Here is a 25140-nt window from a genome sequence, read left to right as displayed (position 1 = left end):
CACTCTGAACCTCAGTTTGTTCTTCCTCTGTACAGTAGAAATGATGATACTTTCCCCCTGGAGAGGCTGTGAGAATCAGATGAAGGGATACATTTAGAGGGTGTGGTACCAAAACCTCACCATGGAGATGGTTCACTACCTGGGCTGTGACATCTGCTCCCTTCCCATGACAAATCTCAAATTAATCCTAGGTACTTAGGGTTATCCACCCTGGCTTTGGCTATTACTCATGGGTGATTCTCCAGGTGCAGTGCAGGGTCCACAGGGAGGAGAGAGGACATTGAGCAATCCTCTTCCCTTGAGCAGGGAACTTCTTGCACCTTCACTTGCCCCTCAAGTAACTGCACATAAAGAGGTGCTGTGAAAACCAAGTATGCAAGGTGTGAGAACATCTTGAAATGTCTCTCAGAGGAATTAGGGCCTTCATCACATCCCAACTAGAGTTGGATGATCTTCAGTACTGGCTAGTGCCCCTTGAGATTTCAGCCAGCCCCTCTCTGCAGGTTGGCAAACCTGAGTAATCAGGGAAGTAAGCACATGTCTGGGGCCCCGCATTATCCCATGGAGCCACTGACTTTGTGCTATTACGTTTAACAGAGACTGTGTCTGGGCACCAATGCAAACATAGCCCTAAGGTGGCCTAAGGAACACCCCAAGTGGGTGAGGCCCAAATCAAAGGTTTCAGTGACATTTCATCCACCCACCAGGGAGATCACTCCTGAACTGGCTGGCTGTCGTTGGTTAAACAAAAGCCCAGCCCCATCTGTAGCTGGGATCTTCAGTCCCGACTGGTTAGAAGCCCACTGCATCCTTGTGATGGGCCAAATGGAAATGAATCCCAAGATGGGTCCTAAAATCTCAGGTGTATAGACTGGAAGACCACTAAAAAGGGTTTGTGGAAGAGGTTCAAAGATTAAGTAGTGAGGAACTGGGATCCAGTCATCCAAGTTATCATTTAAAAATTATGGCACACCCAGACTCATTACCATGGAGCTCTGGAGGTTATGGACCTACTGCTGTGAAAATCACAGGAAAATATCAAGGTCTAGAATGTGAGGACACAGGGGCTAGGAAATGTATTTGTGGCACGTCCTGCTCAGCAGAGTGCTTGACCTCTATGTCTGTTCACCTGTAAAATGGAGTTGATCACCTCTGTGAACCCTGCTCCATGCAGATATGAGAAAGACAACAAAGCCATCTTCTTCAGCAAAGTGAATATCAAATCCCATTCAAACCAGAGGCCAAGAACATATCACCATGGAGCCAGCCTGCTGTCTTTCTCTCATTGGGTCAATAGAATGGATTGAAGGTCACTGTATCTGAGCCTGGAAAGTGGACAGACAGGGAGTTTCATTCCACATACGTGTATTGTTCTCCAACTCTTTCAGTGGCGTTCCTTAGAGAGGTCCTGTGTTTGGGACTCCGCACTTGTCATCTTTCAAATTATATGGGCAGATCTTGAGTGTTTTCCCTCATAAAAGACCCCTGAACACACACACACATACACACACACATACACACACACACACACACACGCGCGCGCGCGCATACGCCATTGCCCTTTGCAATCACACTTGAAATCTAAGGAGCACCCTCTCTTTTGGATACAAATAAATATACCTCCAGGTATATTTATTTCAAAGCATGATTTTAAATGGGGCTTTGTGATTTTCAAAGGAACTAACATTAGATTGACACACACACACACACACACACACACACACACACACACGCGCGTGCGCGCGCGCGTGCGCATACGCCATTGCCCTTTGCAATCACACTTGAAATCTAAGGAGCATCCTCTCTTTTGGATACAAATAAATATACCTCCAGGTATATTTATTTCAAAGCATGATTTTAAATGGGGCTTTGTGATTTTCAAAGGACCTAACATTAGATTGAAAGTTCCCAGGATAGATGAAGAGAGAGGAAGGGTAGAGAGGGCTGTGTATAGCCTCTGAATATGCTTGGCAAGTGTAAATTGCACCTTTGAACAGTTTTCCTCCTGCCCTGAGACTTGATTGAGCTCATTCACTTGTCATTAGAGTACAAGTGTTCAGGATCAAGCACATTGCTTCATGTCAGGCCAGTGAACCAAAAGGAAATAATTAATTTTCTCAAAACATTGACTTGGCTACTTCTAAGCTCTGTCCAAGAAAGGATGGCTTTGCTGAGGTACCTGAGATAAGCAGTAAGGGACCTGTCACAATGTGTCCCCTCAGGATGCCCACACGACATCAGAGCAGATCACGAAGCTTAAGGGAGAGGAATTAAGGGGTCGTCTGTCTGTCCGTCCATCCGTCCATCTGTCTGTCCATCTGTCCGTCTGTCTGTCTGCAGAGTGAAGGCTACAGGCCCTATCAAATCTACTCCTTTCTCTTTTCAGAGTTCAACCAGACAGTCCAGAGCTCTGGAAATATGACAGACAAAAGCAGTCAGGATCAGCTGCTGTTTCTCTTTCCAGAGTTCAGTCAACAGAGCCAGGGGCCTGGGCAGTCAGATGACACCTGCTCTGAGCCCACCAACAAGAAGATGCGCCGCAACCGCTTCAAATGGGGGCCCGCATCCCAGCAAATCTTGTACCAGGCCTACGACCGGCAAAAGAATCCCAGCAAGGAAGAGAGGGAGGCCTTAGTGGAGGAGTGCAACAGGTAACAACACCAGAAGCCCACTTGAGCAGGCAGGCAGGCAGGCAGGCAAGCACATGGACCTGAGATCCATCCCCCACCATCCTGGGATACTGAGACATTGGTTATCCAGCTAAGTGTAACTAAATCAGGGTTTCCCAAAGCATTCTGCAGAACTCCAAATTCAATTTATTGATGAATAGGTTTGAGAAGCATCATAGGAGCATTTCCTCATAGGGAGTCATAGGATATATTCATATATTAAAAGCTCTGAGAAGGTCTGGAGAGATGGCTCAGAGGGTTAAAGGCACTTGCTACCAAGCCTGACAACCTGAGCTTGATCCTGGGTACCCACATAGTAGAGGGAAAGAACAGTTCCTACAAATTACACTTTGACCTCCACATGTACGCTGTGGCATGCTCCCTCCCAAGTAAAACAATAAATGTTAAAAAAAACAAAACTCTGAGAAGTTCTGTAGTCAAGAAACCTGAGCATTGTTGATTGTTCATCATGTAACCAATCTCTCTTCTTTGAAAGATTAAATTATTATTCCCATGAGCTATTTTTCGAAAGAAGATATTCTGGAAAACTCTGATGTAAATTCTGATGTCAGTGAAGTAAAAATCATGTGTTTCACCTCCCAACAGGCCAACATCAAACTGCTCCTCAGCCACAGAATCTGGCTCTGGTCTCTACCAATTGTATCCTTAGTAGACCAGGAGGAAACGTGGGCTGGGCACAGTGGCACATGCCTTTAATCCCAGCACTTGGGAGACAGAGGCAGGAGGATGGAGAGTTTGAGGCCAACCTGAGCTTGAGAGTGAGACCCTGTCTCAAGCAAACAAACAAGGAAATGAAAAAAACTTGGCAGGAGAATAAGAATCAGTCAGATCTCTTCAGCTTGCTCTGCCCACACCACTGACTCACAGAGTTCTTTTTGTACCTTAACTACGTATCTTTTTTTTTTTTTTTTTTTTTTTTTTAAAGCAAGCACTGGAAATCCTTAAAGAATACTTTTGGTTTCATTCTTTATCTAGTCTCTTTGATTCCAGTATTGACTCTAAAACATCTGCTCTCTGCTCTGACTGAGGCTTCAGAGGGCCTTGCTCTTTCTCTGAGTTAGGCTGGCTTGGGCAGTGGAAGGATGAAGCCAGGGAGGCCAGGTGGGTAAGCAGCCTGAGTGTGGTACTGTGTCCTTAGGCTGCTAAGGAGCCTCATCACTGAGTGTAAGAACATGGCTCATACCAGGTTGTGGGTTTCATCAGCACTCATAAACAGCCACCAGACACCTCTGGCTGCCTCCTTTATGTCCCACCATAGGCCCAGAGTGTGCATGAGGACTCTGGCTTCCCTGGTACCCTTTTGGGGTATCCAAAGCCCAGATGTCTTTCATAGTGCCCGGAAGAGACTCAGACAGAGCCAGCAAAGGACTCTGCCTTTTGTGAGGTAGGAAGAAGGGCGAAATGAGGCATCAAGAGGCGGGATCACTGGACCTTCTTCTGGAACTGCTGGTTCCAGACTTGCTGTCTAATCAGGAGTCACATAGAGGCCTATATTCTGCCTTCTAGGCAGCACAGCTTGCTCTGGGCCTACACTAAAGCTTCCCTCTGGTCCTTTCACAGATACTATATGGGTGGCCTTTGTCAGGACAGACTTTTCCTCAGCCTCCAATGACATTCAGCCTCTGCTACAGCTGTGTGCTTAGGGCCCAGCACCAACAAACCTCCAGCCACTCTCATTCACCATGTCTTCTTTCTCCATTGCAGGGCAGAATGTTTGCAACGAGGTGTCTCCCCATCCAAAGCCCATGGCCTGGGCTCCAACTTGGTCACAGAAGTCCGTGTCTACAACTGGTTTGCAAACCGCCGGAAAGAGGAAGCATTCAGGCAGAAGTTGGCCATGGATGCCTATAGCTCCAATCAGACACACAACCTGAACCCCCTCCTCACCCATGGCTCCCCTCACCACCAGACCAGCACCTCTCCTCCAAACAAGCTGTCAGGTAAGCAGAGGTCAGGCCTCCCCACTAATTTCATCCTGTTCAAGACATTTCAGAGGAGCAAACGCCATATGATGGCCACAGGGAATGTCAGAATATTCTTGAGAAAGAGTGTGTGGCTCTGGTCAGGTTTCCTCCCACTCCTTATTCAGCTACTGAGGAATATGGGACAACTTGGCCCCCAGGGACCCCTTTGTCCTTTTCTTCTCTGTCCCTGTACTCTCTGTGTGGCTGCTGACTCAGCTGCTCAGATTATTCCCTGAGAAAGCTGCCTTGTTGAGATGCCAGGTCAACGCTGCAGGCAGAAGGGGTCACAGTGGGAATCACATGTGATGGAGAGCAACATCCTGACCATCCTCTGCCATGCCTGGCCATGTCCTGCCCTGGCACTCTCTCCAGCTCAAGCAGAAGGAGAGACGAGTAGCTATTAGCAAAGGGCCACTTGGGTACCAGCCTCTGCTGTGCTCTGCCAGGGTTAGGGTGGGGTCAGTCATACCTTGTGTGATGAGTTGTCTAAAACTGACAGTTTGTACTGTGTGCCAGGCCTAGCTTGGATCAGAATGTCTCTGCTATGGGGTTCGAGTTTGTCAGAACAGAAGCCTATATCCTCAGGTGAGAAGGATAGTGAGCACTGTGTCAGTCAAGTCTTCTTCTCCTGGGTCTTAATTCTCCCAAGAAAGCTCACTTGCCAGAAATGATGTTCTTATAGGCATCTGTTTGGTCCCATGAATACCAAACATACCACTGCCTCCTGCACTGGGGGAAAACTTAAGAAGGGAAAGCCAGCCACTGTTGGAACCTCCAGACCTTCTGAAACCTGTTCCACCCCTCACCTGCCAGGTGCCTCTTTTGAAGGGAGAGGCCCAAGAGCTGGGAACTGACCCACATGTTGGGTGAGCCACCAGCTGGGCAGTATGAAAACATTAGTTCCAAGCCTGCCACCCACAGGTGATACGGTGTCTGGAACTGGAGAGTGATCAGATTGAATTCTGGGATTGGGTTGGGTTTCTCTGGGTCCTGCTCTGATGGCAAGAAGGGGCTCCACCACCTGGGGAAGAAAGTTGTGCTTATTTGTGAGAGGCAGAGAAGCACTGTGGCAAAGGCTAGCCTGAGCATGGAGGGAGTCACTTAACCTCCTTACAGCAATACAAAGCAGGGTTTAGCGGGAAGTGGTGGATGGCGTGTGGCCCATTCTGAGCAGGGCTGGAGCATTTGCCCACCATGGTGATCCCTGAAGCTGAATCTGGGAGCTGTGGGGGGGGGCGTGGTCACGTCAAGGAGTATTGTTGAAAAGACAATGGCCATTGTGCTGGGACCTGTGATCTCCACACCAAAGTCAGGGAGCCTGGAAGCCAAACAAAGGCCCAGCAGATTCTGACAAGCTGGGGTTGTGCTGAGGTCACTGCAGGGTTGTTAGCTTAGGCTCTCTGAGCCCTAGCTAGATCGGCAGAGAGCTAAGGCTACAGGTCCAGGGAGCAGGTATTGGAAACAGGGTAGGGGCAGGGGTGAGAGCCTCCATGGACATCTAGGATGGATATATCCCACTGGGATGCCTCCAGAAGTCTGGACCTTTCAAAAATTATGGAAGGATAAAACCCAGGACTTCAAAGAAAGAAACTGAGGCCCAGAAAGAGATAGTGATTTGTCAAAACTCTACAGAATGGTTAGATATCGGGTCTGTTGATACTGCAACATAAACATGCAGTGAGTGCTAACCAGCCTGGAAATATACTAGGGCTAGTCTGGGGTATAGCTCAGAGGTGGAATGCATTCCCAGCCAGCATGTTTTGTTGTGTTTGTTGGTTAAAAGAAAAAGAAAAGAAAAAGGAGGAGGAGGAGAGAAGAAATAGAAAGTGCTGGAAACAAGTAGCCCTGAATTCTCAGAACCTATTATCCAGTGGGGAAGATCTCTTACCAGCATGTAGCCCCCAGAACCAGCTGGGGATCAGGATTAACTCTGGGGGCTTCATAGGCTTTTCTAGACAGGGAAAGACCCTGCAGCTGTCTCTGGAGGACACTTACAGGACACTGTGGATATTTTTTTGGTTCCTTCTGCCTTAGTTTTAACTCAGGGATCATCAAGACAGTCCTTGACCCCAAGCCCAGAGACTGGATTCTCTGGGTGTAGTTTTGTTTTTTTTTTAATTTTTGTTTTGTTATTTTGAGCCAGGGTCTCCCTGTATCCCCAACTGGCCTGGAACTCACTATGTAGATCAGACTGACCTTGATCTCACAGAGATCCACCTGCGCTGCCTCCTGGGTGCTGGAATTAAATGTGTGCACCACCACACTCTGGCTCTCTGGGTATAATTTGAAACCTCATTTCTAAGCAGGCAGGTAACACATGTGGCTAATTCACATAACTTCTCAGAGTTTCCCATGTGTCAGATGGACCTAGCTGGGAGTATCTACCCCATAGGGTGCATGTGAAGATTAATTGGGTGGATGCATAAGCACCACCTTTCCCAACAAACATGTTAAGATCATTGCTGTCATAAACAGGAATGATGGGAAAAAAGGCAGGCAGTGGAAAAAAATTTTTTTTCTTTAATTTCACACACTTGAGCATTATTCCTAAGAGGTAATGAGATGTGTCCTGACCTTGGAACTGGAAGAGAAGTGGTTACTGTATCCTGGAAAGTTAGAACTGGAATCCTAGATCCCTGTCTCAGGCTGCTAAGATGGCTCTTAGTTGATGTCCCCAGAGCTAGCAGACAGCGCACTCAGGAAGGCACTTCCCATCTGGGGCCTCCTCAGTCCCTGACCATGCCCCAAACACAGCTGACTGCAGAAGACAGAAGAGTTGTGTTGCAGAGGGGAAACCAACACTTGAGTCGGCAATGGCAATCTCATCTCTCTTTTTTTTCCATTGTGTGTATGTGTATGTGTGTGTCATGCATGCACGTGTGCATGCATATTCACATATGTGTGGACACACATGGGGAGGGAGGGTGCAGGAACACATGCATGTGTGTGTGTGTGTGTGTGTGTGTGTGTGTGTAGGCTAGATGTTGATGTCGAGTGTTTTCCTCAATTGCTCCCCATCTTATATATTAAGGCAGGGTCTCTCACTCGAACCCAGAGCTTGGGGATTCTACTCCTCTAGGTAGCCAGCTTACTCCAGGGAGCCCGTCCCCACATCTTACATGCTGGAATCACAGGCAGTCCCTATGCCCATGGATGCTGGGACTCTGAACTCTGGTCCTCATGCTTACACTTTTACCTGCTGGGCTATATCTCTAAGGCAGCCTCTAAGGCCGAGCTGAGAAGAGACAAGACTCCAAGGCCCATGCCCCCTACTCTGTACCTTGTTTCCTCTCCAAATCCCAGTACCTGAGTAAGGAGGACTAGCAGCAGCTAAGAGCAGAATCTTTCCCAGAACCCTCTTCTTGGAAAGGCAGAGCTTCCTTTCCCTGTTCTAGCCCCTCTCAGCTGTGCTCACCGCCTGTGCCCCACTTGCCCATGGTGACCAGAGTGTGACCCTGGTCCTGGAATGTCCCACACAATAGGGGTGGCAGGAGGAGCACTTTGCCTCTGTCAGTGGCTGGTTGGTTACAAGGTGCCCTACAAACACAGTCAGCAGAATCAGCTGTTTTCAGCAGTGCCCCTCCTCGCCTTTACAATCACACAGCAGCATGCAGTCAGGGGTTGTCATGGCTTTGTCTCCCTTATGCATGCTTAATTGACAATTAAGCTAGGGCTTTGAACCAGCCTGGCTGTGGCTGATGGGCCTTCATCTTTCCAGTGAGTGTCATAGGGGCATCCTTTGTCTGCTCTTCTTGGGGGCCTACAGTTACTGTAGCAGGCTGCAGGCAGCCATTTATCTTCAGCCTAGAAGGCCTTTATCTGTTCCCCTCCCCATTCCAGCTCTGGCCAGCAGGAGCTGTCCCTGGTTATAGCCACACACACCCCTCTGACAACCCATTCTGGAGCCATTGAGCAAGCACGGAGTGATGGCCTCTACCTCCATTCTGGTGCTGAATCAAGGAAAAGGCCCCCAAAAGGTCAGAGGGCAGGACTGTGGCAAGAAAAAGGAGCTGGTTGGAGACTGGTGCTTGTATTGATTGGCTCAGAGGAGGAGGAAGTTGGCGTGGGATGGGAGCTGGGCTAGCCTTGGCCCAAACCTGTTATCTACGGCCTGATCTAGGTGGCTTTGCCCTTTGTACACTTTTCTCTATTCTTAAGTCCCCTAAACACAGCCCAGAGGAAGCAAGGGAGGGACACAAGGTCTCCCTCAACCTTTGCTCTCCCACACACATCCTTGCTCTTGTACCAGCTTTTCAGAAGGATGTGGGGATTTGCTCTGCAGTAAAGACAGTGAGGTAGAGAAACAACACCTCCCTTTCTGGGACTCCTGAACCACAGCCTAAGAGTGGGTATTGTTTCTATGGCTGCCACTCTTGCCCTGGCCTTTCAACTCTGCCTTCCTCTCCCAGTCCAGCAGACTTGGCTTCCCTGACATGAGTCAGAACTTAAAAACATAGAGTCCTGCCTCCTATCCCTCTCATCCCCCGTCTTACCTCCTCCTGAGTAGTTTGTAGGAATCTAACCCTGTGACTTAGACAAAGCAGATTCCTGGGCAGGGTACCTGTGCCTGTTCTCTCCCTGACACAAGGAAACCCCAAACATACTCAGTGGCATGATAGTGACTGAAAGTGAGGAATTACAAGAGCCTGTGCTGATTGAGTACTTCCTTGGTGCCAAGCCCTGGGCTAAGTACCTATGTGCTTAGTCTCATTTAACCTTCCCAACAAACCTAGAAGAGGTACTATCTGTATCGATATCCCCCCATTTGACAATCAAGGGAAGTAAGATGTTTAGAATGTAAATAATTTGCCCAAGTTCATAGTTAATAATCAGTGGGGACTAGTTTTGAGCTGTATAACACTGTCCATCTGGCTTTGTTCTATGCATACATTAAGAATTTTCAATCACGAGAACACACACACACACACACACACACACACACACCCCAGGCCAGTCTTCTAGATTCTTGCTGTTCCCATCTAAATGACAGAGGCTTTGGAATAGCAGAGAATTTACTGTGGTTTTTTTTTTTTTTTTTCCCAACTGTTGTCTCTGAGCAAGGTAGATTATCTGGGGAGAGCTGAAGGCCCCCTCTTCCACAAGCCCATCACCATCTGTGTGGAGATTTGAACTGCCCTTGCATTCGGCCCTGTCTGGGGCACTAAAAGCCTTAACAACTTAATGGGGCCTCTGAGACAGGGCAGGCACCTCAGCTCACCTCTGGGAGCTCCGCCCCCTCCCTAGGCAGCAGACAAGAGGAGGGGGTTTATGAGGGCAGTTGTAAAAATATTCATCTCAGTAGCAAAGATTCCCAGAGTAAATGGGCCCCATTGTCCTAAGTAGGAGATCATTTCAGTTTGGAAGACAGACAATCCATCCCACCTTGCATCCTGGGCTGCTATAGAGGTTGGGAGGTAGACATGGCTCCAGTGTGCAGCTTCTTAGGGATTTTATCTGACTGTCATTTTATCTTTTCAATTTGAAGGTCATTTTATCTTATGGGTACCACCCCATCAACTCCCACTAGATTGGGAAGGACAATCAAGATATTAATGAGATTAGGAAGCCTAGCCTTCAAGGCATTCTGCTGTTGGCCTTTCGCTGATAGGGGACCAGCCCTGGTCTGCATACAAAGACACCAGGCTGCTGGCTGGTAAGGCTCCGACCTCAGCACAAAGGGACCCCCAGCCAGTAATGAGCTCCTATCACCTGAGACAGCCCACTGGTCATGCCTAATCCCCTCTGAAGGACCCTTAGAGGATCAAGAACTCCTTGCCACCTCCAGTCTCCTGAGGAGGAAGGAAGCAGCCGCCTGCAAGCACAGAGTGCCAGCCTGTAGCTTATGGAAGAAGTGCTCTTGGGATCTGTTTGTAAAATGTTTGATGGCAAGTGACAGGAACTTGGAGAGAATTAAGCACTGGAAGTGTGGAGAGAGGCAGAGATCTGTGCAAGGGCTTTTGAAGCTGCCTGCTTAATGGAAGGCACAAGATCTGGCCTTATCCCTTTACCCACTTTTCAACGGGAAGTAAAAATACAACTAGGGAGCAAGGTGGGGTGTGTATACGTGTATGGTGTACATATACACACATAGTGCGCACATATATACATATGTATGTTTTATACATACACACATAGTGTGCACACGTATACATATGTATGTTTTATACATATACACACAGTGTGCACACGTATACATATGTATGTTTTATACATACACACAAGCATATATTTAACATAACCCAAAATAAGGTCAAATGAAGCATTCGGTCCTGGTTATCATTCTGGGCTGTTCACCCTAGAACAGAGTCAGCTAACTTTTTCAATGAAGAGTCAAAAAGTAAACATTTTAGGCTTTTCACCCTACATGGTCTCAGTCACAGGCACAGTCCTGCCTTTGTAGTGCAGAAGCAGTTGCAGACTATATCTGGATGAATGAGTGTAGTTATCTTTCAATACTCTTTATTTATGACTGAAATTTATATTTCATATATATTCTCCATTTTTTTTCAGCCATCTAAAAATGTAAAAACCATTCTTAGTTCACACATCATAGAAAACCAGGCTGCTTGGGCCAGCAAAACCCCTGCATACTACCCCCACCACATACATACACACACACAACAATATTCTTTTTTTTAATTTTATTTGTTATTTTTATGTGTATGCGTGTATTGCCTGCATGTAAGTAAGTGCACCCGTGCTGTGCAATGCCTGTGGAGGACAGAAGAGGCTGTCAGATCCCCTGAGACTAGAGTTATGAACAGTTGTTAGCTGCCATGTAGGTGCTGGGATTCAAACCCAGGTCTTCTGCAAGAACAACCAGTGTTCTTAACTGCTATGCCATCTCTCCAGCCCCACATACAACAATATTCTTAAGGTCTGCAGCCAAGCCCTGTTAAGGCCTTGGGGAGTCAAGCCAGGCATCGGTAGTTGCTAAAACTTTCCAGATAAGCCCAATGTGCAGGTCAAGTCTGAGAACTAACTCTAAAGTCTCTCAGTGTTAAAGGACATGCCTATTACTTGGATGTGTGTCAAGACTGATTTTTATGGGTAGGGGTGAGGTCTGAGTTTCAGCATTTTGGTGCTAGTGAAGAGGATAGTTCAGGGGGCCTCACTGTTGAGTAGTGGACATCTTGGAGCTACTCAGTTATCAACTAATCTCCTCTGTCTCCCAACTTGGCTTTGACTCACCACTACCAATCTCACTTAACATGCCTGAAAGAGGCTGTTCTAAATCCAGTGGACACAACAACAAAATGGGCTATGGAGATCTAACCCGTACCTTGGCCATTTATTGCTGTGTGACCATGGGCAAGTTCCTAGAATCTGAGCCTCAGTTTTCTTGGTGTATAAAATGGGGACACCCACTTCTACAAATACTGGAGGATTAAATGGTATGATACATATGTACATAGGTAAAGCACCTAGACATAGCAAGCTCTCATCAATGATGGCTACTGTCACCCCTTGGCAAGACTAGCTTTTGTTGTTTGTTATTTGGGGATTTTTGTTGTTTCTGTTGTTATTTGAGGTTTTTTTCCCTTTCTTGTCTCTGTTGGAGGTCTCATTCAATCATATTCAATCATGATTTTGAGAGAATTTGAATATTTCCAACTAGACACTCATCTTGGTATCCAGAGCAGACTCAGGCTGGCTTCTTGTCACATAGTGGCTATGTGACAGTTTCTGTTTCTGTTTTCCCTAGGATTTTTCTGTGACATACATAAGGTGTGTCCAGTGTCATAAGGCAGTAAGTACAACCCACAGTGAGAAGCAGCTGTGAGGTGCACAGATTGGTGTTGGGGAAGTGCTCGTGTCATGGAACAGGAGGTCAGGCGCCGCAGATGACCATGAATCTCCTATCCCTGGCAGGGCATTTTTCTTCTTTAATAAAAGGAAATGTGAGGACCCCACTTGTACGTATTGCTTGTTAGTAATTAGGCTGCTGGGGAAGCTGCTGGATAGAGTGTGGTACTTTCCTGGCAGAGGCTCGCTGCCCTTTGTTCCTAGAAGGGGAACTGCCTCCAACTTCAGGCAGACGAACACAAGAAACAGAGAGTGAGCTCAGTCCCCCAGTGTGCACAGGAAGCCTGGAAAACACTCCAGAGAGCTGCCTTTCTGGAAGCCACTTCCCTCACCCTGGGAGCATGCTCTCCCTTCCCCTCTGCTCTGACCCAGCAGCCTCCACAATAGCACAGCCAGTGACTTTAGCTACTGTAGAGTGCCCAGCAGGTGAGGACTCCATCCTTCTACCACTCAAGAACCAAGCCTCTCAGGTCTTACACTTCCAATGTTGGAGGAACATTATAGAGATGGGCTTGGGCACTTAATGACTTTCCCATGGGGAGTCCATGTCATGTGAGTGCAGTGAGGTTTGTTGCTTATAGACAATCCCTCCTTAGGACCACACTGTTATGGATGCACCTGGAAGCAAGGCATTGTACCCAAAACATACTTTGTCTGAACTGTGGTCTATCACTACCTGACAGTGTGTTCTCAAATAAGTTCCTTAACTTCTTTGGACCTCTGTTACTTCATCTATAAAGCAGAGATCCTGATACCTATCTCCACAGAGCTGTTGTGAGGCTTAAAGGTGATAATGCACACAGAGTATCTCATTGCTTGACAGTGAAGGTTCATTGACCTTGTAGTGCTCTTGAGCTAACTCAGAAACTTTCATGGTGTTAGGATCAGGGTGGACTTTGGATCTTCTTGGGTTCTTGAGGGTGTGGCTTTGCAGTTTCAAGCTGAACAAAGATTTCATTTGAGACATCCCAAAGCCATGATACCTAAGCACTAGCAAGATCTGGGTTTCTCAGTCTCCTTCCTAGAGCACATAAGAGTCTTCTGGGGAGCTCGTTAAAAATAGGCACGGGGTGGGGGGGGTGTGGAGATAGGCTGGCGAGATGGAGAGATAGCTCAGGAGTTAAGAGCACTGGCTGTTCTTGCAGAAGACCCAGGCTCAGTTCCTAGCACTCATATGGTAGCTAACAACCATCCTTAACTCCCGTTCCAGGGGATCTGACTTCCTCTTCTGGCTTCCGCAGGCATTGCACTGCACAACAGGGATGTATTTGCATACAGGTGAAGCATACACATAAAATAAAAATAATAAATCAAAAAAATTTTTTAAATAGCCACAATTGTTCCACCCATCTGTACCTAAAGAATCAAAATTATTGGGGTTCAGTGTTAACTTGGGTGTAGAAAATTACAAGTGCCCTAAGACATTTGGATGCACAGCTGGGATTGGCTGTCACTAGGCTAGATAGAGCAGGAAGTTCTGAGTAATTGACAGTGATGTGATGGTACTTCATGCAGCTGGAGGAGGAGATACTGGGGCCAGAAGGCCTGGACTTGGATGCAGGGGGCCAGAGGCACTAACAAACAGGAGTGATATTGGGCAAATCATTTAACTTCTTGGGGAGTCTGGCAGATGGGAGCGTTAGAGGACGCCCTCTCAGCTCTGATGTGTCATTACATGGCAACTGTGTGCTACTTCCAGTCTTGAGGCCCCAGACTCTGCTGCTTGAAGCACAGAGAGAAATTTACTATTGTGATACTTTATTGTTAAGCTCATCATCTGTCTCCCTCCCTCTGTTTTTCTCTCCCTCACTCCCTCTCCAGTTCAGGAGCTGTGGTGCTGTTAGAAGCCTTCTACCTTTATTAGGGACCATTAGAGCTTTATAACACCAGCAGATTTGGCGGGGCCAGTCACAATAAATAGATTTATACCGGGTATAAATGAGACGCCTATAACTGCTGGTGGTTAACACTTTAGGGGCCTTTGAGTGGCAGCCTGCATGCCCATGCCTTCGCTCCCTGTCTATGGCAGAATGCCTCTTCCTGGTTGGCACCTGTTGGGCTCGGCTGGCAATGAAGCTCCATTGAGCCCTTGTTCAGCAAGAACAGAAACCCTCTAAACAACACCTGCAGTTTTCACAGTGAGCACAAAGTAAGTGCTTCATTGATCTCCAGGCATGGTAGAAACAGAAACAAGCAACCTATCTTCTTTGTTGCCTAGAATCCTACTACCAAGTAAAAAAACAAGACTTGCACCCATTTCTATCAAATCAAAACACAGACAGCTAAGCCCTGCTCCTACCGTGAACAAAAGCCCTGGACTCTAAGCAGCTAGCTCACTATGCATATGTTTAGAGTAGTAGAATTGTGAGCTGCACCACAGCTAAGCCCCTGCTGAATTCTTCACCACTGTCTCTCCAGCCATTCCATTTAATTGTGGAATGAATGTATCTGTTATATAGAACTTCCTGTCTAAATGCTTCATGCATAAATGCTCTGGCAAGTTCTCCTTTCCATTTTAGAGCTGTACTGAACATAAAAACTCATTTTTATATGGCCTCTGTATATGTTATTTAAAACCCAGCTATCTTTTTCTGGAAGCAATGTTGTGCCATTCCACCTCTTACAGTGTTAAATGCTACCAGGAACTTCTCTCCAATGTTCTACTAGCTTGGTTTCTACTAATTTAAATCACTTATTTAGTTGCACTAGTTAGGTTCATGGTCTCCTAGTTTAGTTCCTTTTATAATCTCTTACCAATCAATACTCCTGAGGTAAGGAAATGAAACTGTCTCTTCCAGAGTTTCCACTGAGTGACCTGGGATCTAGACTCTGCAAATCTGAGCCACCAGAAGAGACAGAGGCTAAACTGCCAGGCTCTGAGCGGCCATCAGTTCTCTGGTGGTGCTCCCTGAACATTTGCCTGGTGCTCCTCTTCTCTTAACAGAATGGAAGCCAGTCATCCACCACCTGTCAGAGTCTCAGTGTCCAACCCCTGGCACTCCCTGAAGTCAGCATCCATCCTTGGGCCTGCTGGGTGACCAGTAGCTATCTGTCATAATGATGGTGATGACGATGGTGATAATGATGATGATGAAGCTGCCTTCAGTGATGGTAATGAAGAGGCAGAGGTCTGGCCAGGAGGCAGGTCTGACACTTGTCAGACCTCAAAGGAGCTTGTCCCTGGGCATCACCTCCCAGTAGGGCATTTCTTATGAATAGGTCACAGTGGAAAACCTCTCTTTTTCTAAAGCAATTTTATTAGCCCTTCAGTCACAATACAGATGTCTGTTTATAGGACCTTACTTTGTGTGGATGCCCAGTGGCTCAGTCTTCTGATGGCTTTATAGCCTTTCTCCCATTGCCCAGACCCACTAGAAGCATCACCATTTTCCCTGTCAACCAAGCCTGGGAGGCTTTGTTGCAGCCATATTATCTCTGCCTGCAAAAGCAGCCTCTTGGAAAAGACCAGACCCCAGGAGCCAGACTGCAGCAGGTCACTGTCTACCCCACAGGTCCACCATTAACCCTTCTTAGTTTTTGTTGTTTTTTTTTAACCCTAGTTTCTTTAGAGAAAAGTGTATTTGGTTACTCACGTTACCATAGTAAATGCTCATTAACCGACCCTTTTCCTTACCTCAAAAATCAAGTATACAAAAAAATGGGTTCTAGCATGGTGAGTATAAACTTGGGGTTCCCGCCTGCAGCCCCAAATCTTTAGAAACAGTCAGTCTGTGCTAGTGAAAGCATACTAAAGGATGCATAGGCCTCTCGCTGACCATTTCAGCACAGAATGAAGCCCTGTGTGAGAACTTAAGTGTTTATGGGACACTCATACCCCTCCATGCTGTCTGATCCCTTTAGACATGAAATTGCTCAAGTCTCTCAGTAATGTTTCCTCTATTTTGATTGTGTTTTAACCTCTCCTTCCCATTCCTTTCTCCTTTTTTCGCTTCCTCAAAATTAAATAAATAAATTATAAATTATAAATAAATAAAATCTCTCTCCTCACTTCAGAAAAACAGGAAAGTTAGAAGATACATGTATAGCACAGAGGCTTCTCCACCATGCAACAACTGAAGTGGGTTTGGAGCCCTCAGTCAAAGTTGAAATGTAGGTCATTCATTCTCATGGACTCATTCAGTAAATACTTGAATGCCTAGCACAGGTCAGGCTCTATATGCAAGCTGCTGAGGAGACAAGGGGACGGGAGGTCCTGCCCTCAGTGGGTATACAGTCCATGAGAGATGCTACCAAGAAACAAGTACACAAACCCATAAAATAATTTCAAAGTATTTGTGGGTTATGATGAGGTGATTTAACTATCTAGAGTCCATTTGGGGATTGGGAAGAAGGGTCCGTTTCAGAATATCAGACTTGCTAGGTGAGCCCTGGCAAGAGGTAGCTTAAACACACTCTGTCACATAGGCATCTGTGGCACACCGAGAAGCAGACACCTGGGTGAAGACTGCTGGAGTTCTCCAATGTCAGGCGGGCTCTTGAGGCTACAGCCTTGGTCTCCAGGCTGAAGTGATTTGCAAATCACCTGATGTTTGCCTATAAAAGCCCACTCTTTAGCAAGGACATGGGAAATGTACCTAAGGCCAACTCAGGGAAGAACATGGGGTCTGTCCCTCTTCTCCCTCCTGCATGTACAATATCTCTGGAGGCAGCATGCACATTAGCACCTGTTCTCAGCCAAGATGCTTTAAATGGAAGACTGCTTTCTTCCTTCCTTCCTTCCTTCCTTCCTTCCTTCCTTCCTTCCTTCCTTCCTTCCTTCCTTCCTCCCTCCCTCCCTCCCTCCCAGAGGGGTTGGCCAGCATAAGGAAATCTGCAGGCGGACCCCTGGGTTCTGAGCCTGGCTCCTCTACACTTAGCTGTGTGGCCTGAGGCAAGCTAGTAATCTCCCATGTGGGGATGGAAGGAGTTGGAGCATGTGATGTTCTGAGAGTGATGTTTGGCCCATTGGAAGAGCTCAGTGAGTGTTCTCCTTAATGTCATTCTCATTAGCATCTCAGAAGGAAGACTACTATGGATATTATTCAACGTCCAAGGCTCTGCTGTGGGACAACTGTTCAGTCTTTACTTTATGCCTTTCTAGCTCTTACACTGACTCCTCAAAACATCTTCCTTTGTTCATTCATTCCTTCTTCTTCCTGTCTCCCCATCCCCTCCCTCTTTCTGTCTTCCTCTCTCTGTTTCTTTCCCTTCCCTCCCTCCCTCCCTCCCTCCCTCTCCCTTCCTTCCTTCCATCCTTCCTTCCTTTCTTCTTTCTTTCTTCCTTCCTTTCTTTCTTCTTTTTCCCTTGGTTACATTTGCTTTGAATTTTATAAGAAAACCAGTTTGTGGGCTTTTCTGAAGTATCACTCAACTTTTTACTCCTTGAGTCAAGAATGTTTGCCGTCCCTGCAGGCCTGTCTGTGTTTCTCTTCTTATGAACTGGGCTCCTACCTCCTAACTAGGCCTCTGGGATCTAGAATTGAAACCTGCCAGGGTTTAAACTGCTTTCATCTTGCATCAGGTCTTTCTTTCCAGACCTTCAGATTTTTAATCTCCTAAATTCTTTGCACACATGAATCTTTATCCTTAGGAGGAAACATTGAGAATTGGTAAAAGTCTCATGTTACAAATGAACGAACCAAGGCAGCGGCAGTGCTCCCTCACTTACAGCTTTCATTTCCGGAGTCCCTGATGTCAAGCCGAGGAATTACATTCTTTTAAACCCACATGAATATCTCAGAAATTCACCTTAATCATCTCTCTGCCTCTGTCCTCAAGAAAAGTGACTGGTGCTTAGAAGGAGGGCAGAGCTATCAGGGCCCAGTCATCAGACTGGTTTAATCCCTCCCCTTCCACTCCCAGTACAAGACTGGGGCTTCATAGGAAATAAAGTTGTGTCTACTTGTAATTTATGGACATAACTGGTTCATTTTGAAAGAACTTTATCCTTCGCATGCTCCCTCCTGCCCAAGTTCAAATTTCTAGTTTTCAATTCAGATCCAATGGATTTGGGCTGTGCTCTGCATGAGGTTAGGAACACAGGGGAAGAATGTGTGTGACAGAGCGCTGGCCAGTTGAGTAATGTTTACTCTGTTGGTGACTGGGACGCTCACTCCAGCTGGCATAGATCCACCAACCAGAGGAACATTCCTGCATTATCGGGGATGGGAGCTGGCTTGGAAATGTCATAGGTGAAGGCATCCCACCAGGTTCTGGGTACAGCTCACAGACCCCAGGGAAGAGAAACCCTAGGCTTCAGTGCCAAAGACTCTGTGAAGGACAAGCTGAGCTCACATTACCCAAGAGGTGTGTCGTGCCCCCTCCCACCCCCGCCCTCACCACTTCTTATACAAGAGCAATTCCGGACATGATTTCCAGCGGCATTACTCTTCTGTTCACCCAGCATTTTGTCTTGCAGCAAAGCTCTGGGCTTCTCTGACATTATTTTATTAACCCATCATTCTAGCACCAGAAGAAGGAGATCCATATGTCTATTTTACACAGAGGGAGAAAAAAAGCCTCAAAAGTTGGCTGATCTTACCAGGCACGGTGGCCCACACCTTTAATCCCAGCACTTGGGAGGCAGAGGCAGGTGAATCTCTGTGAGTTCGAGGCCAGCCTGGTCTACCTAGTGAGTTCCAGGCCAGCTGGGGCTACAGAGAGACCCTGTCTCAAAAAAAAAAAGAAAAAGAAAAAGAAAAAGTTGGCTGATCCAGAATTATTAGGGAGCTCAAAGAGAGAGATAGACAGGGAGAGAAACAGAAAAAGAGACAGAGAGATAGAGAGAGTCACTTTTCTTAAGGACAGAAGCAAAAAGCAAAGAGGAGGGAGAGAGACAGAGGACAGAGAGAGAGAGAGGAAGAACACTAGGTTACAATGTCTATAGACTGATACTCTGTTGATTTCCAGAATTGTGGAACTGGGACCATTGCTGGTTTTTAAGAATATTTTATTTATAATTATTTTTATTTTATGTGTATGGGTGCATTACCCACATGAATGTAAGCGCACCCATGTTGTGCAATGCCAGCAGAGGTCAGAAGAGAGGATCAGATTCACTGGAGTTACAGATGGTTGTTAGCGCTATGTGGGTGCTGGGAATCAAAGCCAGGTCCTCTGAAAGAGCAGCTGGTGCTCTTAACCGCTAAACCGTCTCTCCAGTTGTTGTTTTTTGAGCCTCTTAGATGGGCTGGAATAGCCAGGACTCTTTGAGCAAGAGTGGAAGCCCCTGAAACAGGTTCTGACAGATGTTTGTAGTCAATGACATCCTGAGCAGAAATTCTCTGGGTCTTTCTGTAAGGTGGTTGTATCTGTCTTTGAACACAAGTGCACAGCTGGTTTTGTATAAAACAATACAGCATCTTAAAAAACCACCATACTGAGCTTCCAGGCGGTGTGGTGCGCATGGTGCATGCTTTCTCAGGTAAACCATGGCCCAAAGTTTACAGAATAAGTGGAAAAGGAAGGTGCATGCTGAAAAGAGAAAAAGGAATGCCCCAAGGAGCTCAACAGACTTAGAAATATTCTCAGAGTAGATGGTGATGTTTTATTGAAAGATGTTCAAGAGATTGCAACCGTGGTGGTCCCCAAACACTGCCAAGAGAAAATGCAGTGTGTGGTGGAAGATGAAAAGGATGATATGAAAATGGAGACAGATTAAGAGAAGCACAAAGACTCTTCTAGATGAGCATGGACAGTACCGAGTGTGCATGAACCAGCGGCAGAGAAAAAAGCTGAAGGCCAAGAGACAGAAAGAAAAGGGGAAGAGCAGGGCAGAGGCAGCCAAGGGTTTGGCCTGATAGACTCTTAAAATGTGAAAAGTGACACAGGGGACAGAGGTGTCATTGGAATGTCTGCATTGATCGCAGCTCCCATTATGTGGGAGCTATTCATTTTCATACTTTAATTTGGTCCTACTTCTATAGTTCGGAACCAAAATAGCTCCTCAAGTTTGTTTCAGGAACTTGAATAAAATAACTTCTTTGATGAAGGAAAACTAAAACTGAAATTTTAATTGGATATGTCCAGTATCCAAGTATTATCTGTCTTGTCAAGTATTGATATGGTTATAATTGCTTGATGTAACAACATGCAGTTATATTCAGTGCCTCAGATAAAACCTGAAATACTGACAGAATTCAAATAGAAAGCCATTATATCAGCATATTTAAAAACAAGACATCAAGTGACTAGAGAGATGGCTCAGCAGTTAAGAACGCATCCTACTCTTGCAGAGGACCCAGGTTTGTTTTCTAGCACCCATGTCATGCTGCTTACAACCAACAACCTGTAGCTTCAACTCCAGGGGATCTACGCCCTCTTCTGCCCTCCACAGGCACCTGCACTCATGTGCACAAACTCATACATAGATACATACACACATAATTAAAAACTAAAATCTTTTTGTAAAAAAGGACGTCAGGGGCTAGAGAGATGGCTAAGTGGTTAAGAGAACTGGCTGTTTTCTCAGAAGATTTGGGTTCAGTTCCCGGCACCCACATAGTGCCTAACAACTGTTCTTAACTCCAGTTCCAGAGGATCTGACACCCTTTTCTGACCTCCACAGGCATTGCACCACATGGCACACTTACATACATGCAGGCAATTCACTCACATAAGATAAAAATAATTTTAAAAATTAAAAAAATATATAAAAGGATATTAGTGGATCTTACAAACAGCACTTACATGGAGGTTTTATTTTGTTCATAATAAAAGGTATTTTGTGTGTAAAAAAAAAACCCACCATACTTAGGTAAGTTGCACAAGAAAAGTCACAGGTTTGTATGGAAAATGGGTTAAAAGCACCATCAGTGATACATTTATACATATACATATGTGTGTATGTGTGTGTGTGTGTATTGCCTGCATGTGTGTAAGTGTACCTGTGTCATGCAATGCCTGCGGAGGTCAAAAGAAGTCACTGGATCCCCTGCAACTGGAGTTATGGATGGTTGTTAGCCACCATGTGGGTGCTGGGAATCAAGCCCGGGTCCTCTGCAAGAGCAGTCAGTGCTCTAAACTGCTGAGCCATCTCTCCAGCCCCATCAGTGATACATTTTTAAAAGATAAGCATCTCATCAAAACAGTAGTGTTTTACACCTACTTTAAAAAGTACCCAAGTGCTGACCAATAATAAATGCAGATTGAACTTGGAAAGGCCCTGAAGTTTGTCTAAAGAAGGGGGCGTTGGAAGGGTAGCAGGTCATTGCTGTGAAGTGGGCAGAGGGTTGTCTGCAATCGAAAGAAATGTTATGACTCCTGATGGGCATGGATGTGGTTTATAGAACATGAGTGATGGAGGTGGCAGGCAGATGTTCAAGGAGTGTATGTGCATGCATAGGGCTGCTTATTATATTCCCATGTGGTCCCATTCAGCTGCAGGCAAATTTCTGAATTCACCTGGTATTTCTCAACTGTGAAATCCACATGACCCTTAGACTGTCCCCTAGCAACAGACATGGAATAGATTCACTCTTTCAATACAGAACTGACTGTATTATTCTCTTTCTACCTGTCTCTTGATCTGGATTATGGGTCTTCAGCGCAGATGAAATCTCATTCCTTCATTCAGCAAATAGGCTCAGTGCCAGGTGCTCTGTTGGGCTGAGGATGCAAAAATTAGTAAAAGTCACCTCTTCCTTTAAGAGGGAGAGAAAACCAAACATCTCTGCATACAGGGTGATGAATTCCTGCTGTGAAAGCCTTTAGAGCCTTTCTAAACACAAAGGGTGGGGCCACTAACTAGCAGGGAGAATCAAGGACATCTTCCCAGAAATATGACATGGAGATCTGTCCAGGCAGAGGGAACAGCATAGACAAGGCACAAAGGTAATGGCAGAGCCATCTGATGTGGAGGACTGTGGTGAGGGATGATGTAAATAAGGCAGACTGCAGGTAGGAAGGCCCCATTTTGCCACTCCCTGATGTTGAGACTTCAGAAAGTAGTAAGGAGCTATTAGAAGTTTCCAAGCAGAGGGACTGGGGAGGTAACTCAAGTCAGTGAAGCGCTGCCTGGCAAGTAGGAGGACCTGAGTTTGATCCCCAGAACCCTGCCCCCCGCCAAATAAAGTAGGCATGGTGGTACAGGCTTATAATCCCAGTACTGGGGAAGCAGAGACAGATGGATCCCTGGGGTTTGCTCACTGGCCAGTCTTGCCTATTTGGTGAGTTCCAGACCAGTGAGAGATCCTATCTCCAAATAAAAAAGGTAAAAGAACAACAAAAAATTTTTAAAAATTAAAAAGGTGAATGGTACCTGAGGAACACCACTCAAGGTTGTCATCTGGCCTCCACCCCCACACATGAACATACATGTGCATACACACACACACACACACACACACACACACACGCAGAAATCCCAGGAGGCAACCAGTGAAGCACACCCTGAGGATGGCATAGGAAGGCAAGGCCAGGGCTACTGCCCCCTTGGGCTCATACAAACTTTTATGCTTTTTAAAAAAAATTTAAAATTTTTAAAAATATATGTTAATTTTTTGTGTATGAGTGTTTTGCCTGCATGTATGGAAGTGCACCATGTGCGTACAAGGCCCATGGAGACCAGAAGAGGGCATCAGATCCCCTAGAACTAAAGTTATAGATGGTTGTTAGCGGCCATGTGGTTGCTGGGAACCAAACCCAGGTCTTCTGCAAGAGCAGCCAGTGCTCTTAAGTGCCGAACAATCTCTCTAGCCCCTGTTCCATGCTTTTGACACTTTTGGTCACGCTTACTGAGTGGAAACCAGATGGCCTGCCTGTCCCATCTGCTGTTGGGAATTCAGGCCTATGGAGCTGAGGCCTGGGAACAGGGAGGAGTGGCCTCTTGGGCCTCAGGGAGGTCTCTAGGCTGCACTTGAATGTCTTTGGCTGTTGGACCCACTTTCTGTGGCTCATAAGATCCATGATGGGGACACGGCCATTTAGTGGCTTGAACCAGGAAGTAGAGGGCATGTGGCCACAATCCTCCACGGCCATTTCTCCTATGGGCCCTCTGTGGTAATTAACCCAAGGTCTTCAGTGAGTCAAGGTTAACCCAGAGCCCTCCTCATACCTCCATGTCTAGAGTCTGCAGTGCTGAAGGGAGAAGAGAAGATGCCATCCCCTGCTTAGTGTAGGTTCCCTAGCACAGTGTCTGGGAGATTGATAGGTGATCAGTAAAGCTCTGAGACTTCAGCTGTCCTACAAAGATCTTTAATGAAGATAGTCTGAAAGAAGAAGAAAATACATTTGGAGTAACTTTTGTATGCCAAGCATGGCCTGGGTACTTTCACATCCATTAATTTACTGTGGGTTTTTTTTTTTCCCCAGGGACCTAAGGGTTGGATATTGTTAACAATGAAGGAAACTGAAGCTCAGGGAAGGTTAACCTCCCCAAGGCCATACAGCTTTGCATGGTGGCGCTAAGATTTAAGCCCAGGTCATCTAGCTCCAAAGCCCACACGCTCCGCTCACATTCAGCGTTGTCACTTCAAGTGCTCTTCTGAATTCCTGAGATCCACACAGACTAGGACTCTTCTTGCTCTAATGAAATCATGTGTTTACGGTGTGAGACGTGCACAATCTTATGATATGCAGTTCCCCATAAGATGACTGGCCACTTACAGCAGCACACAGGGGCAGTGATTGTCAAGTCAGTGAGGGGAACGTGAGTGGGAAGGATGCAGGTGGACCCAGGGCTGATGAGCATCCTTCTGCTTAGCTCTCCGCATGCTACAGCGACAGCAGCCCCTCTCCACAGCAGGCCAACCTCAGGTTTCTAGATAAGGAAGCTGGAGCTCACCCAGTAACTAGATAGTAAAGCTATGACTGAAACAGGGATCCCAGCCAAGACTCTATTCCTCAGCCAGTTGAAAGGGAAAGTCTAGAGACCTATCAGTGTTAGAAAAAGTGTGCAAGCTGCAGCCGCCTTGGGCTCTAATGCCCCAGCTTCAAAGAAATGACTCTGGACTTTCCTGTCATGCCCCCTTGTGAAGAAAGCTTTTGTTTCCTATGGATATCCTTAGTTAATTATTTTTAAATAAATAATTGTGTGGCCCGTGGTAGGGGAGAAGCCTCCCTGTGATCATCAGAGGGCTGGCCCTTTCCCTTCAGCCAAATTAAATAGACTAAATCCAGAGACAGTTTGACTTGAGAAGGAATCAATGATGGGGACAGGCTGGGAGGTGAGCGCACACCTGACTCCCAGCGTTATCACCATTCTCTCAGGAGCAGGGCATCTTAGGGAGGCAAATAGCTGGTCAGGGAGTCAGAAAATGCAGGTGAAACACGGGGTGAAGTCCAGATGCTTCCAAAGGGAAAGCCAGCAGAGCAGTAGCCAGGCCTCCTGCCCAGTTGCTTCCTGGGGACCAAATCTGTGAATATTGGAAACTATTCTCCTTGGAAATGTCCTGTCAATGCTTAGACTCTGACTCCAAGTTTTGAGTCCCAGAATTCAAGAATCTTATGACCCATATCTTGGGGTCTTTGCCATTACCTGCGCCCCCCCGCCCCCCACCCCCCACAGCGTCTCCACCCTCAGTTGACTGGTGTTTGACATTATGCTAGAAGCTATAGAGATGTTGTCTCCAATCCTCCTGTGGAGGAATGTTTTGTCCATGCCATGACAGGAAGTTATGGTGCAGAGGGAGAAGGCAGTGTCCCCAGGATCACACATTCTTTGAGAGCCAAGGTAGGATTTG

General features: G+C 46.5%; 1 protein-coding gene and 1 pseudogene across 6 annotated transcripts in view; both read left to right on the top strand.

Moving 5' to 3' along the window:
* Positions 1–25140, top strand: part of Hnf1b (HNF1 homeobox B) — a 58405-nt gene that overhangs the window by 7994 nt on the left and 25271 nt on the right. For 3 of the 6 annotated variants that reach the window (XM_008848110.2, XM_008848109.3, XM_029553592.1), the window contains exons 3-4: positions 2387–2651; positions 4395–4630. In XM_008848110.2, the coding sequence (XP_008846332.1) occupies positions 2387–2651; positions 4395–4630 (501 nt within the window). The remainder of the gene's footprint in view (positions 1–2386; positions 2652–4394; positions 4631–25140) is intronic. The other 3 variants (XM_008848113.3, XM_008848112.3, XM_008848111.3) reach the window with 1 other exon arrangement.
* On the top strand, positions 19891–20259 carry LOC103746036 (annotated as a pseudogene).

Source organism: Nannospalax galili, unplaced genomic scaffold (assembly GCF_000622305.1).
Source record: "Nannospalax galili isolate Female #2095 unplaced genomic scaffold, S.galili_v1.0 scaffold363, whole genome shotgun sequence".
Taxonomy (NCBI): domain Eukaryota; kingdom Metazoa; phylum Chordata; class Mammalia; order Rodentia; family Spalacidae; genus Nannospalax; species Nannospalax galili.
The sequence above is the reverse complement of the archived record's forward strand: the minus strand, read 5'-3'. Positions and strand labels throughout refer to the sequence as shown.